This window comes from Trichechus manatus, unplaced genomic scaffold, assembly GCF_000243295.1.
Source record: "Trichechus manatus latirostris isolate Lorelei unplaced genomic scaffold, TriManLat1.0 scaffold00018, whole genome shotgun sequence".
Lineage (NCBI taxonomy): Eukaryota > Metazoa > Chordata > Mammalia > Sirenia > Trichechidae > Trichechus > Trichechus manatus.
In genome coordinates this window covers 20,473,852-20,489,840 of record NW_004443954.1, presented here as the reverse complement: position 1 = coordinate 20,489,840, position 15,989 = coordinate 20,473,852, and the positions used below count along the sequence as shown (strand labels likewise).

Genomic DNA, 15,989 nt, shown 5'->3' with positions numbered 1-15,989 from the left:
TCTACATCCTTCTCCAGCTCTGTCCAGAACCCTCTGTTGTGATCCTGGTCAGAGCAGTCAGTGGTGGTAGCCGGGCACCATCTAGCTGTCCTGGACTCAGTCCGATGGAGGCTTTGGTAGCTGTGGACAGTTAGTGGTATGACTGACTTTTAAAATAATTCTTTGTTTCACCTTTGAATTGAAGTTAAAAAATTCCAGAAATAGTGAAGTGCATTGTCTTGGTCATCTAGTGCTGCTTATAGAGATACCACAAGTGGATGGCTTTAACAAAGAGAAATTTATTTTCTCACAGTCTGGTAGGCTAGAAGTCCAAATTCAGGGTGTCAGCTTCAGGGGAAGGCTTTCTCTTTCTGTTGGCCTTCTCATCAGTCTTCCCCCGGACTAGGAACTTCTCTGTGCAAGGACCTGGGGTCCAAAGGACATGCTCTTCTCCTGGCACTGCTTTCTTGGTGATATGAGGTCCCCCCTCTCTGCTCGCTTCCCTTTCCTTTTATCTCTTGAGAAAGAAAAGGTGGTGTAGGCCACACCCAAGGGAAAAACTCCCTGTATATTAGGTCAGGGATGTGACCTGGGTAAGTGTGTTACAATCCCACCCTAATCCTTTTAAACATAAAATTAACAATCACCAAATGAAGGACAACCACTCAGTACTGGGAATCATGGCCTAACCGAGTTGACACATATTTTTGGGGACACAATTCAATCCATGACATGCATGTTGCTTTTAGCAGTGTAGTACTATAAAAGCACAGTGAAAGCCCTAGTGATTTCTTTTTGGACGGAAGGGGCAGACATTTATTTCATTTATTTGTGCTCTAAATGACTATTAGAGGTGACAGTATTTCTAATTTCATTTAAGTAGAACATTTTTATAGTTCTTCATTTAAGTGTCAGCTTTGAAGATAGATGCTTCTGCTTAAGAAGAAAGTTTGGGATTGAGATCAGTTATTCTTACTATTTTGGAACTTTTATTAATCTTTTTAATTGGTGATAATTTGTTGTGTATAATGAACCCATCTGTTTCCAGTTTACTTTTAACCTGATCTCTTAAAAACTCAGAATCTCCTCAGCTTCTGTTTATTTAATTTGAAAAGGTAAATCTAACTCTGTTATAGTTCTTTATTTCTAAAATAATCTTTATAACATGATAAATGTGATGAAGTTCTTTAAATCTTCTTATGCTAAAGATCATTTTTCTTGAGGGCTTGATCTCAGTTTACTGTAAAAGTGAGATTTACGTTGTCATAATTGACCAGTGAGCAAAAAAAATTTATTACAACTTGTGAGAAATTTTAAACAACCTCAAGAATACAAATGTTTTAGGCAAAATGTTGACCTCATTGGGGTGAGAAAAAAAAAAAATGAACAGTAATAGTGACCTGTGTATGACTGGGTTTATTAACATCGTAGCAGTGGATGAGCAGATTCTTACATGGGGAGATCATAAACACAAATTTTGTATCATAGATCTAGTATGGATATTAAAATGTGATTTTTTAAAATCTGAAATCTACTGGTCAGCTGCCAAGGCTTTGATGCTTTACAGTTTAAAGTGGCCTGTTTAGCCATCTTAAATGTTCTGTTGCTTCTTTCTTCGGTCTTTTGATAGTACTTTTCATTTTATTTCCACAAAGCTCATCTGAACAATCACTCTTTGTTTTTAAACCTTTTATCTGAAATACTTAGCCTTTCAGAATAAGCCATTAATATGACATCAGTACATTACGTGATAAGGATTAGCAGATGGTAAAAGAAATAGACACTGGCAGTAACTGTATTCTGTATATTCTTACTTCAGTATTCTTTTATAAGGAAAATAGTAATGACTGAAAGAATTGGAAAAAATAACTAGTGTAAAAGGGAACAGTGTTTTTTTCCTTACGTTATTCACGAAGTAATTCAGCTGTTCACAAGCTCCTTTGATGGGTGGTGAAAGAACTCAAAATTCAGCACACTTGAGTTTGTGGGTTGTTATTTAAAATTAGAGAGGTTTTTATGCTGCGTTTTCTTTCAGTTTAGAATGGGTGGTAAATTATAAAACATTAAAGAATGACTCTTACTAACAAACATAGCAGAACATTTATAATCCGTTTGAGTTTAGTACCGTTCAAAGCTTTTGTAGGCTGTATTTATTAAAATTAAGCTTCCATCTCTCCAGGCGTCTTTGGGTCTGCTCTTGGCATTAAGTTATAGACATAAACGTCATTACTTAATTGACATATTTCCAGTTCAGTAAAAAGTGATACAAGAGATTGGTCATACATCTTATTAACAAATTTGTCTCTAAATGGCATTTGGCTATTTCAGAAGATCATACATATCTGTCAAGAACAAAATATCTCTATCAGTGGGATACTTAATATGACATAGGGTATCAACACAGCTCTCAGGAGCTCCAGGCATATTTGATAGAGTAAATGTATAATTAGTCGATGTGATTTTGGCAAGTTTGTTTAATAGTCATACACTGTATTACTTTATCATCATCCTTGTATGTCAGTGATAAAAATGTGCTTTTTGCAATAATTATTTTTGTATTTAATATTTAAACACTGCTGAATGAAGCACCTACTGTTTTTTTATGCATATAACTCGTGCATTATACCTTTTTTGCCAACTGTGCAGTCCCCTTGCATGTTATTTTCGCAAGCGTGCTCTGCCAATTTCCACGCATTAAATGTTTGGGTGTGTTATTTGCAAAAAATGCAGTATACTATATTGCTAAAATGAAGATACAGATTATTTTAGTGATATGTGCTGAGTTACTAAATAATAGCAACTTAATTAATTGGTATTTAAATTTTTAAGAATTCTTCTGATATGTGACTTTTTATATGAATGTGGTTGGTATTTTTATTTGAATTAATAAGTAAAATAATTAAAATGCAAAATGTGGCCATTTTAGAATGCATTTTAGAAATACTCATTTATTGATTAATAAGCAGCAGTGCTATGAAATACTTGATTGTAAAATATGTAGAATGGTACTTAATCAATTTTTATTACAGTTTCAAATATTTAGAACATGAAATTTTTTTTTGATTTGCAGATATCCTTTGAAAAATGTATTACTATAAGTGTTTGAAATTAAACTTTGACTAAAACTTCAGTATTTTAGTTTTTTCCCCTAAGTACTGAATTTCTGTTATAAATTATATAATAACTTTAAGTACTTATAGTGTAGTTGTTAAAGTTTTCTTCTTTTCTTTTTCAGGCTCAAGCTGCCTTTTCTGCAAACCCTGCCAACCCAGCAATTTTGTCAGAAGCTTCTGCTCCCGTCTCTCAAGATGGAAGTAAGTTTATACTTTGGTTTCATTCTCCTTGAACAGAAGTATTTGTTAAGCCTTGTTTTACTGAAATTGGGACTTCCAACATTTTTTTGACATGCAACATTTCTCTAGTAGTAATGAGAAAAAATGTTTATTTCAAAAATAATCTTCTATCTAATTAAGAGAGTGAGTTGTGAATATGAAGATGTGCTTTATGGCTTAATGAAAATTGATTTGAGCGTGACTCATAAGTCCCTGACCTGTGACTGATAAAAAACCTTACACGTCACCTGTGGTTGCGTCATGCGTTTGGAACTTCCTCAACCTTTCTCTAGCTTTGTGGGGAAATTTCTGAAATTTCCAATAAACCTCTTTTTTGAGAGCCTCCCAAATTTTGGAATCTCTACGTTTCCTTTTTTTAAATCCCTTTTCCTTCAGGGTTTGGAAGAATTCAGGACAGACTCCCTATTAATATGATTTAAGGTACAGAAAAGCCTGGCATCTTACCAGTCTCTTCCATATCTATAATGTTCCTTTCAGAAAATCTGTTTTTCCAGATAATTCATGCAAAACTTTAGGAGATAATCTCTAGCTATTACTAAGTTAGATTTTGTTAGTCCCAAAATGATCTAACACTAAATTCATGAGCTTTAATTTTTTTTTTTTATTGTTATCAGTCCAGAAGAGTCATTCCATAGCTGGGTTTACTATGAACTATAAAGTAGTTGGCTTGACAGTAGACATTTTGGTCAGTTTTTCTGAATTGTAGAATCAACAGTACTCTTAAAAAATATATATATAATCAAGTAGGTATATTTGAAGAAAGAGGAAAGGCAAGATAACTTACTTGGAAAAATTATTTCTGCTCTTGAGTATTTAGAAATTTGAGGCTTCAGTTCTAATATCTTTATTTTCTACAACTTTTCACCTGAAAATTTTCTGCATTTCCCATTTTCTGTTGTCATTACGGGAATGGAAAAGGTGTCCTTCCAAATTGCTACTTTCAGTTCTTTCTATATTTTATAAATTAAACATAGTATTTTCAACACAAATAGAAGTCCATAATAACAGTAGTTTTCGAGTACTCTGCCAGTGCTTTATTCACTCATTCATTCACTCATTTTTATTAGATCTGTATCCTAAACTTTATCCGGAGCTCTCTCAATACATGGGTCTGAGTCTAAATGAAGAAGAAATATGTGCAAATATGGCCATAGTCCCTGGAGCACCAGTGCAGGGGGTATGTATAGTGTAATTAATTTTAAATTATGTTAAATACGTATTTTTTGTTGTGATTAACTTACAGATTTATAACGTTAGCATTGACTTCTCAGAAATTTTAGACTTTCTTCCAGATATCACTTCTTAATTAATAGTCTACTTCCTTTTGTGCTATTACCACTTTACCAGTTATCAGGAGTTAAGGCTTTAGATGCCTTGGACTAATCTATTTGCCTTTGTTGTCTGCGTTTAATCAGTCACTAAGCTGTAATGATTCTGTCTGTGCCGTGTTTCTTCTATTAATTTTATCCACTCCAGTCCTACTATAACCCTAAATCAGGGTTTCTGTAGTGTTCACCTAGATTATTGCAGTAATCTCTTTCTTACGTTTCCTCTAGTAACTTACGTCAGACAGTACTAAGCGCTGCTGGATGAGTCACCCTGAAGTACAGGTCACTGTCTTCTTTGCTCAGAAGCTTTTAATATTCTGTATGGAAATTAAATGCTCTTGTAATAGAACCCCAATTCTAGGTTTAAATTTAACTTACCTGATAACTTTTTATTAAGATCTCATTGCTATAAGCCCATAGTGCTTTATAGTGTTTATTATAATTATGGTTAATACTTGTACAATCATTTCATATGTGTCTTCTATTAGACTTCATGAAGATAGAGTACATACAGTACATGACATTCGTTTATCTGCTAAATATTTATTGAGAACTTGCTTATAACAGGGTTCAGCCAGGGAAAAAGAAGTCACTGTAGGTATTTCAACAGAGATAATTTAACATAAGAAATTAGATAAAGAGGTTGGAGAGTTTAAAAAAGCAAAAATGGAACGCTGAGGTAACACTGCTGTAATTCCAGGAAGTAGCTGCCTCTCCTAGGACTAGGGTAGCACAGGGAAGAGCTTGGAGTAATGAGAAACCTCGTAGAAGGTTGGGGAAAGAGCTGGGACTGATAGTCTTGGAAGAGGAGACATTACTGGCTGGTACTGAGGGGTTGCAACGAGGCTGGTTCTAGGAGTGTCAGAAACACCCAACTAAAAAAAATAAGCAGATGTGAAGAAGCAGGAAAATGACTCATGACCAGGAGAAAATTCAGTCAGTAGAAAGAGATCCAGAAACGGCAGAGATAATGAAATTAGCAGGCATGGAATTTAAAGTAGGTACTATAAATACGCTCAAGGATTTAAATGAAACCATGAATGAGGAGAGAAACAGAAAATAAAGAACCAAGTAGTAGAATGTCTAGAGAAGAAAGATACAATATGTGAAATGAAAAAACTCACTAATGGGAAGTTAATAAAAACCTCCAGCAACAAATAAAATGAATCCAATTCAGTTAAAATATAAATAAGAAAAAAGCAGGGCATTGAAGAGCTCTGGAGATTTAGATGCTTCAGAATGAAGTTCTGGGTCGCCACCTCACTAGGTGTTTAAAACAAATCTGAAGTTCTTTCGGAGGGCAAAGAAAGTGAGGAGTGTATAGTGGAAAAAACAAGTCAAAAATATTTAATTACAAAAGTCCCTGGTGTAGCTATTCTGTGGCAGTCAATCCACAGATATTTATTAAAGGGGAAGAAAAATAATATTTGACTGTCTTACATGTGCCAGGACCCATATAACATACACTTCTCTTTTAATCCTACAGTAACACTGTGAGGTAAGAATGTTGTCCCTTTTATAGAAACTCTGAAAGTCTCTGGCCAAAGATCATACAATATAAAAGAACCCTCTACCACTAGACACCCTTTTAGCTCAGAACTGAAGCCATTCCTGAAGTTAACCCTTCAGCCAAAGATTAGACAGGTCTATAAAACAAACAGTAACACGTGAGGAATGTGCTGCTTAGTTCAGTCATATATATGAGACCAAAAGTGCAATACCTTCCCAAAAGCAGTGGCAAGCAGGCAGGAAAGGGACAGGAAAAATGGACAGATGGAAATGGGGACTTAGGGTGTGGAAGAGGAGAGTGTTGACACATTGTGGGGATTGCAACCAATGTCACAAAACAATTTGTGTTTAAATTGTTGATGAGAAACTAATTCGCTCTGTAAAGTTGCACCTAAAGCACAATAAAAATATAAAAATAGAAGAGCCCTCTAGCAAATGTTATGTTGAGTTTCAAAATTATCATATGGCCTTCAGAGTTTAAGGATAATTCGTGTGAGTTGAAAAGAAGTATACACATGAAACAAATGCCAGTGAGTTCATTCAAAAGGCGACAGAGAGGAAGACAGACTATTGGTGATGATAAATATGGGACTAATAAATTACAAATTGGTACATAAATCCAGGTTCATTTTTATAGAAACCAAACTATCTGTAGGAAATTATTTGCTGATTACTTTTTGGAAAGCCACTACTATTTTTAAATTATCATTTTAGGCTTTTTTGATGGAGAGTGTTTCTAAATATTGATACATTGTGTATTTTTGTTAGCAGTTGGTAGCACGGCCTTCCAGTATGAACTATATGGTGGCTCCTGTAACTGGTAATGATGTTGGAATTAGAAGAGCAGAAATTAAGCAAGGGATTCGTGAAGTTATTTTGTGTAAGGATCAAGATGGAAAAATTGGCCTCAGGCTTAAATCAATAGATAATGTAAGTATTTTTTAAAAAAATCTATTTAAATTTGTCTAAGTATCTTATAGAATATTATATAATTAATATTGGATAATTTGCAACTTTGAAATACTTTAATTATAATGGTGGATCTGTATAATCGAGAATATTTTAAATCTGCTCAATTTATCCATTTTGAGGTGCCATATTTTGAGGAGGCAGAGTTGGAACTTCCAACACCATTACCTTGAATGAATTTTTTTTTTTCTTTTTGAGTACTCCTTCTCGAATAAAGTTAACTGGTCTGCATAAATTATTACATTATAACATAATTTGTCTAATGGAATTCTGGCATTGACATAGGGCAGCATGTGAAAGTTAAGAAAAAACTGATGTATAAATGATGGGTATTTTTTAAACCAAATGATACTTGTTTGACTTGTGAGGTGGTTTTATATGTTTGTTATTCCCATCCTTCAAATCTGAATTTAATAGGGCATTTTCTGAGCAAAAGTGACTTACTAATTAGGGCAATTCTTACTTTACCTTACAATTCCTCTACCTCTCACCCTTACCATATGTCTTAGTCATCTAGTGCTGCTATAACAGAAATACCACAAGTGGATGGCTTCAACAAACAGAAGTTTATTCTCCCACAGTCCCGTAGGCCAGAAGCCCAAAAATTCAGGGTGTCAGCTCCAGGCGAAGTCTTTCTCTCTCTGTCTGCTCTGGGGGAAGTTCCCTGTCATCAGTCTTCCCCTGGTCTAGGAGTGTCTGTGTGCAGGAACCCAAGGTCCAAAGGATGGGCTCTGCTCCCAGCAGTGCTCTCTTGGTGGTATGAGGCCCCCCTGTCTCTGTGCTTATTTCTCTTTTTTATATCTCAAAAGAGATTGGCTCAAGACACAATTTAATCTTATAGATTGAGTCCTGCCTTATTAATAGAACTGCCACTAATCCTATCTCATCAGCATCATAGAGATAGGATTTACAACACATAGGAAAATCACATCAGATGACAAAATGGTGGACAATCACACAATACTGGGAATCATGGCCTAGCCGAATTGATACACGTATTTTGAGGGGACATAATTCAGTCCTTGACACCATAGTGATGAAATGAACGAAGGTTAACTCTGGGAGTAGTAATCACTACTTAGAATTGTTCAGGGAGTCCTGAATCTTTAGCCCTATTTATGGTTTTAGCCATTACCTTAGTGGATTCCTTTTTAGTCTTAAGTCATGGCAGCTCAGTAGGTGCAGTCTTTTCCCTGTCCTGACACACAGAGAAAATGAAAATGAGTGTGGCCACTAGGGTAAATGGATGAGGCTGATCTGGCAGGAAGCCCTGACCTGTGTGTCTTTGCATAACTTATTCAAGACCCATCAGTGGGTTTGGCTGGGAAGCTCTGACTTAGCTACACTCTCTCTTCCTTTTCAGTGAATGACAGTATACTAGTACCCTTTGCCAGGGCTGCTGCTTCCTGTGTCCTAAAGGATACCTTTCATGGTGTTTCTTGCACCATTGTAGTTACATTTGCAGCGGTTTGGTCTACTTGAGAAACATGGAAGAAATCCTGTCTGCCCCAGCTTAAGATTTTAGAGTCTAGCCCTTGTAGATGCTTTTATATTTTACCAGCTTCACTCTTCTTTTGTACTTGTCAATTAATTTTTGCTTAACATTTGAGATTGAGAGTTTACATAATTTAAAAAAATTTGTGTGGATTTAGTTCTTAGTTAATCATACTTGAGTTTTCTGTATTTCCTAGCAGATTCTTTATAAGAACTGGAGTGGTGTTGAACATCCCACCTTTTAGGCTGTTAAATAAACCTTGATTTTAATTTTTAAAATGCTTTATCATTTTATTTTTAGTCACAAATTAATGTTTATAATAAACTCTTTAAACCAAATCTTTCAAATATTTCTCTACTTTCAAACTTCATATAAAATACCTACATGGAAAATATGAAATTGTGCAATTCTTTTTCCTACACTATATCAAGTATTCAGAAAAGTTGAAACATTAGCATCTGACTGTTTTGGAGGCAAGACCGAATTGTAGGTCTAGAGTCTGAACTAATGGATGATAAAGTAATACTTGACTAAAATTTTTATATTCATCCTTAAAAAAGATTGTTATCAAAGACCAATGAAAAACAGAGAAATTATAACCCCGATCTTATTTATGTGTAATTCGGCACATGGGTAGAGGGATCCTTCAGCTCTAAAGGTAGAGCATGGCCTTAAGCTTTCACTGTTAAGCTATAAAAGAAACCACTAAATTTCTAACACTTGATTTGCTTTCCCCCTGAATAACGACCATTTGTTAATACCTGTTTGGAATTCTGTCTGACTGTCTTAGTTATCTAGTGTTGCCATAACAAACACAAGTGGATGGCTTTAACAAACAAGTTTATTGTCTCACATTTTAGGAGGCTAGAAGTCCGAATTCAGGGCACCAGCTCCAGGGGGAGGCTTTCTCTCTCCATCTGCTCTGGGGAAAAGTCCTTGTCATCAGTCTTCCCCTAGTCTAGGAGCTTCTCAGCACAGGGACCCTGGGTCCAAAGGACATGCTCCACTACTGGCACTTCCTTATTGGTGGCATGAGGTCCCACTCTTTTCTGCTCAATTCTTTCTTTCATAACTCAAAAGAGACTGACTCAAGATACAACCTCTTCTGTAGATTGAGTCCTGCCTCATTTACATAACTGCCTCTAATCCTGCCTCATTAACATCATAGAGGTTATGATTTACAGTACATAGGATAATCACATCAGATCACAGAATGGTAGACAACCACACAATACTGGGAATCATGGGCGAGCCAAGTTGATACACATTTTTAGGGGACACAATTCAGTCTATAACACTGACTCAATAGAAGCTTGTTTACTATAGTTGTTCTGCTTCATTTTCATTGTCCCTTTATTTGGAGATGAAACGGTGGCTGAGGTTTGGTCAGGCGCATCATGATTTGTGGTAGAAATTACTACCAAGATCTCATTTTTTGCCTTGTTTCCTAGGATTATTTCCCTCATACCCATTTCAGCCTCTTTTTAGGGGGTAACTTGACACATTGTACTCATGTACTTTTTTTTTTTCTTTTAAACTTAGTGTAGATTTCTAACTTAAACAGTTGGTTCCTAATTTCCAGCATTTTTTAGCTATATCATAACAGTAGTAAATGACTAAAGTTATTTTCTTATTATCTAGGGTGTATTTGTTCAGCTGGTCCAGGCTAATTCTCCATCGTCTTTGGTTGGTCTGAGATTTGGGGATCAGGTACTCCAGATTAATGGTGAAAACTGTGCTGGTTGGAGCTCGGACAAAGCACACAAAGTGCTGAAACAGGCATTTGGAGAGAAGATTACCATGACTATTCGTGATAGGTAAGCTGTTACTAAATAGTTCCAATAAAAATGTAAGACTAGTTTTCCAAAATTACCAAATGTTATTGAGTAGCCTGATATTCTTGCAGTTGTGCAGTGCAGATTTTTCTCACAGTTTGATTTTTTTAAAAAACAGCACTCTGCTGTTGGATGCACACCTTATTTCAGAGTTTATAGGAATGTGTCCTCTAAGCAGGTATTTTTCTGTCTTAGTCTGTCTCTAGAAAATGTAAGTTGGAGAAGTAGCTAAGTAGCATGGTGTCTGACCTCACTTTCCAGTATACTGCTTAGACATCTGGTAGGTTGTTCACACACAGGTGTGAGGGTCAGAGTCAGTGCTGAACTGGCCTTTCAGGTGGTTATAAAGCTGCAGTTGTCAAGGTAGGAGAGTAGAACATTTTATTTACCAGTTAATGTTTATAACTTTTAAATGTTTAGCACATGATGTATGGGCCTCTGTTTAGTCTCTTGCTCCAGCCCCCATAAGCATTAAGGGTGAATCTATATCACATTGTTACAGTTAGCTTTAGGGTATCTGTTTCTTCTAAATTAAACTTCTGTTTTATTTATCTTTGATGCAGTATTATCAAAATTTCTAATATGTAGTGAATGTTTTGTAGATGAATGTCAAAGCAAAATTTCACAGAGTAATTTGGACCAGCAGGAAGGCAGAGCTGTTCTAAATTATAACGTAAACACAAAAACCAAACCAAAACCATTGCCGCTGAGTCAATTCCGACTCATAGCAACCCTGTAGGACAGAATAGAGCTGCTCCACAGAGTTTCCAGGGAGCACCTGGTGGATTTTAACTGCCAACTTTTTGGTTAGCAGCCATAGCTCTTAACCACTACGCCACCAGGGTTTCCAGTGTAAACACAGGTTATCATAAAACCCATGTTGTAACATGGTAGCAGAGTTGTAGAGAAATGAGCAAAATATACCTAGCCTGTCAGATTTAGTAATCTACTTTTTAGAGTAGAGGCTCAACTGTTTTATTACAATAGCTGTGTGTACCTTTCTTTCCAAAAGGGGCTTGAAGAATTTAAGTCATATTGCTTAGGCAGTTCTTGTTTAAAATACAGCCCCCCCCAAAAAAAAAAAAAAAAACTTACAATAAAATATATCAAAATCTAGGTATGATACCATATTGATATAGGTTTTAAATGAAATAGTTCCTAAGAACAGTTAAGCTCCTGGAAATACTAAAAGTTAATAAAAAATAAGAATTTGTTTATAACACTGCCATCTTAAAGCCTTGTCTTAGGCTGGGTTCCCTAGAGAAGCAAAACCAGTAAAGCATATAAATACATATACAGAGAGAGAGATTTATATCAAGGAAACAGCTCACGCGATTGTAGAGGCTAGAATGTCCCAAGTCCGTGGGTTAGGGTAGAGGACTCTCCCAAGTCACACAGCCACAGAAGCTGGCGAACCCCAGGTTGGCAGGTCGGCAGGTCGGAGATCAGGGCTCCTGCCCACAGGCTGTGACGAGCGACGAATCTGAAGTTCAGCAGATAAGCTGACAGCTCAAGTCCCGAGAACCAGAGATGAGATGACAGGGGACAGCGACAGGATCCAGAGTGAGCAAAAAGCCAGAATGTCTGCTTATATTCAGATGGCAGGCCACACCCCCAAGGAGACTCCCTCTCATCTGATTGGCTACACACAGTATATTCAATCATGGGAGTGATCAAATTAAAACACTGAGAATCATGGCCCAGCCAAGCTGACATACAGTGTTAACCATTGCAGGCCTCATTCTTAATGTTAAATCCCAGTGAATTCTAAAGGAGAAAACAGATTGATAAACTGCATGGAGGATTGTGTTCAGTTAAGCCTTTGATACCCCAAGAAGGAAATCTTGATTAGTAAGCCAGTTAAACCATGATGAAGAGATTTTTAAAAAACAATTCTTTACACAGAGATTCTGTGAATATACAAGATCAGCATTATATTGAGTTGCTCTTATCAGAAACTTAGTTTATTGTAACCGAGTATCTAGTATGGCATAATTTCTGGTATATGAAATCCATTAAAATGTTTACCTTGTAATTAAGTTTTTAACAAACCCCATTGTGTTTACAGGCCCTTTGAACGGACTATTACCATGCATAAGGATAGTACTGGACATGTTGGTTTTATCTTTAAAAATGGAAAAATAACATCCATAGTGAAAGATAGCTCTGCAGCCAGAAATGGTCTTCTTACTGAACATAACATCTGTGAAGTTAATGGACAGAATGTCATTGGATTGAAGGTAAAGAACAGAACAAGTGCCTTGTTCTGCCAGTTTTATTTTAGAAAATGACTTTTTCTTTTGACTGTTTCAGTGGCGCTGTTTTCATATTGACCTCTAAGGTAAACCCACTGGGGAGATGGGAGGCGGGGTATCTGGCTCTGCCCCTTACTAGCTGTGTTCTTGGCCAGTCACTGGAATTATGTAGGCTGTTGTCTGGAATTATTGTTAGTATAGCAAGGGGGCTGGACTAGATCTCTGAAGTCCTACGACTTGGGGGCATTGAAGATTTTGATGACATTCTGAATGACTAAGTTGCCTTTTACCAATCCGGAAGTGTAGAAAATAAGTCATAGTTTCAGTTTCCATATCAGTAATTTATTCTAATAGTCCTCTCCTATCCCCCCACCCCTAAGTTACTAATGAGGCTCTCTTCAGGTCTGAAGTTTTAAATTAATTAAGATCTACTCATTTCACAAACTTTGGTTTAGAATACGGTTAACTGATGGATATGATAGTATTGTATATGGGGAAAATTATTTAATCTTAACTAATAAAAAGATGTTCTTTTTGGCTAATATATTCAACTCAGTTTACTTAGCAATTTGGTTTCCAGGTATAAAATGAACTGATTTAATCAACAGAATTAAACTTGGTAAAGAAAAATAGAAAAAATTAGAAATACCAGCATTCAAGATTTAGATATTATCAAAAAACATAAAAGGACTTTAGTTTTTCAGCACAAATAGTGTAGTTTTCTATTTGGATTAAGTAAAGCCTCAGTAGAATTAATTTTCATTGTTTTCAATAGGATTCTCAAATTGCAGACATACTATCAACATCTGGGACTGTAGTTACCATTACAATCATGCCCGGTTTCATCTTTGAACATATTATTAAACGGTAAGAAGGACAGTTGAACTTGTTTATGGCTCTGTGGCTTTAGCACTGTGCTGTCATTTGATTCCCAAACCTTCAACTCTTTTTACCTAAGGGACAACACTGGTCTACTTAGAAATATGAAGTGAATTATTTTAATCAGAGAAATGGGTAAGGATGACCACTCACAACCTTCCAAGTATGGAATAAAATTCATCATACATTTCCTAAATTTTGACACTTCTGGTGGTGCAGTGGTTAAGAGCTTGGCTGCAAACCAAATCAGCAGTTCAAATCCACTAGCCGCTCCTCGGAAACCCTGTGAGGTAGTTCTTCTCTGTCCTATAGGGTCCCTGAGTCAGAATCGACCTGACTGACAGCAACAGGTTTGGTTTTTTGGCTTAATAGAAAGAGGGTGTACAAGCAGAAAGTAGAGGTGGTCATGCTTTCAACTTTCAGTAAAATTGATAGAGAATTCTTGTCTAGGGGATGTTAGGAGGAACAATTTCTATTTTCTTGAGCATCTCAAGAGGCAGCAGATATGTGGGGTGTGGTGCTAATATCTGTCCTCAGGAATTGAGGATTGGAAAGCTGAGCAATAAGAATAGAAAAGGGGCAGCAAGGGTTATCTTCTCTAGAGCTTTTAAAATCCTGGCTTCTGTCATAGCTGTTCCTGCCAAGCCAGCTTGGGATCCCACTTTCAGAGTATCTGTCTCGCATGTGGAAGAAAGATAACTCTTGCAATAAAGGTGTTTTGGTTTTTGGGTAATATGAAGCTAGCTACTCTTAAAAAACAAAACTGTTGTCGGGACTAATTGTTCTAGAGTTCTGTTTTCGTAAATTATTAATAGGGCCCCTCCCAGCTCATCACATCCTTGTGTGATGATTTCCTTCCTTTTTTCCCCCTCCTTTTCTGTTCCCCTCCCCCCACTTTCTTTTATAATCATCACCAGCTTTAATATAAAAGGGCATTTTTGTATCCTGTCCAACTTTTCTAGCCAGGATACAAGAACAGAAGTATGTCTCTGGTATAGCCTTTCACACCAGCTGTTTGCAAACAACTAGATTACCCAAGACTTAGATCTGAGCTCATTAAAAAGAACTCCCCCCACCCCCCAAAAAAAATCTCCCTTGCTGCTAACAGGTAACTAAATTTGAAGTTTTCTTGGACTAACACAACATTTTTGGGAAAAAAAAAAAAAAACTTCAGCATGTAATAAAAATGACTCTCTTGTAGGATGGCACCAAGCATTATGAAAAGCCTGATGGATCATACCGTTCCCGAGGTTTAATAAAAGTCAAGTTACAATGGAAACTTAGCTGAACTTCTCCAGTTTCCTTCTCCGGCAACTCTGTTATGCACACGAAGCTTTCCAGGAGCCAACAAACATATGCTGCATGAAGATCTACCTTTCTCCCTTACATATGGCTGGAATCTTGCCCTCTGACCTGTATCTTGTTCACACTTCAAGACAGTTGTAGCCTTATCATGGTTTTACGATGTGAAACTTTCAAAAGATGTACTCACTTTCACAGAATAGTTTAACTACTGGAAGCATGATGCTTCTACAAGCCATTATGATTAAGATGACTGATATAGGCTTAGCTTTGTGTTAGAACCAATCACCTTTATTCAAGATATGGAATAGTGCTGTTCATATTACTTTATTTCTGTGGTATATATATGCATTTTTAATGTGTTGCTATATTGCATTTAGAATGATTGCCTTTGATAGTTTCTTTTGTAGTCGTGTGTGTGTGTGTGTGTGAGAAACATCATTTAAGTAACACTGGTTTCATTCCATGTAAGCATTAGAGTGTATGTAGACTGCAAGATTGTGATGATTATCATTAAATGTTAACTACCTTCACTTAATATGCTTGAACTGTCGCCTTAACCATGTTAAGCATCTAGAATAAAAGCCAAAATATAATTCTTGCTGCCTTTCTAAAATCCAAAACGTAGTTCCGTATTAAGCTGAAATGTACACTAACCCAGAACAGTTTAACGGTACTTACAAGCTATTGCATAGCTATTTAGTTGTATTTGAGATTTTCTAGTAAAATTGCATAATGGAAACTTTTCTAAAAGTTAATGGTATCACTTTCTGAGAAATGATATATATTTAATGTAAAAAATTCTTATACTAAACAGGATAAACTTTTGACTCCTTTTGTTGCATTTGTTGGTTAACTGGGATGAGACCTAACTTTGGCATTATATAACCGAGCTACTTTGGAATCGTCTTAGAATGTCTTCTTGGTAATTTGTTCCATTTCCTGACTCCTTCCTGCCAACAAAATGGCACTAACACTTTATCCTGACTTTGTTTTATGCTTATTCTATTATTTTAATCAAGTATGTATAAATAAAGTAAAATTTCAGACTGTTACTGTGTCATTGGAAAACCGTCAGTGGCTTT

The 15,989-nt window shown here is 36.2% G+C and overlaps 1 protein-coding gene across 3 annotated transcripts in view; it reads left to right on the top strand.

Moving 5' to 3' along the window:
* Positions 1-15,959, top strand: part of SDCBP (syndecan binding protein) — a 27,848-nt gene extending 11,889 nt beyond the window's left edge. For 2 of the 3 annotated variants that reach the window (XM_004372572.2, XM_023727780.1), the window contains 7 exons: positions 3,215-3,293; positions 4,400-4,509; positions 6,938-7,099; positions 10,275-10,450; positions 12,537-12,708; positions 13,499-13,590; positions 14,804-15,959. In XM_004372572.2, the coding sequence (XP_004372629.1) occupies positions 3,215-3,293; positions 4,400-4,509; positions 6,938-7,099; positions 10,275-10,450; positions 12,537-12,708; positions 13,499-13,590; positions 14,804-14,858 (846 nt within the window). In that variant the 3' untranslated portion in view covers positions 14,859-15,959. The remainder of the gene's footprint in view (positions 1-3,214; positions 3,294-4,399; positions 4,510-6,937; positions 7,100-10,274; positions 10,451-12,536; positions 12,709-13,498; positions 13,591-14,803) is intronic. The other variant, XM_004372573.2, reaches the window with a different exon arrangement.
* Positions 15,960-15,989: the final 30 nt, after the last annotated feature.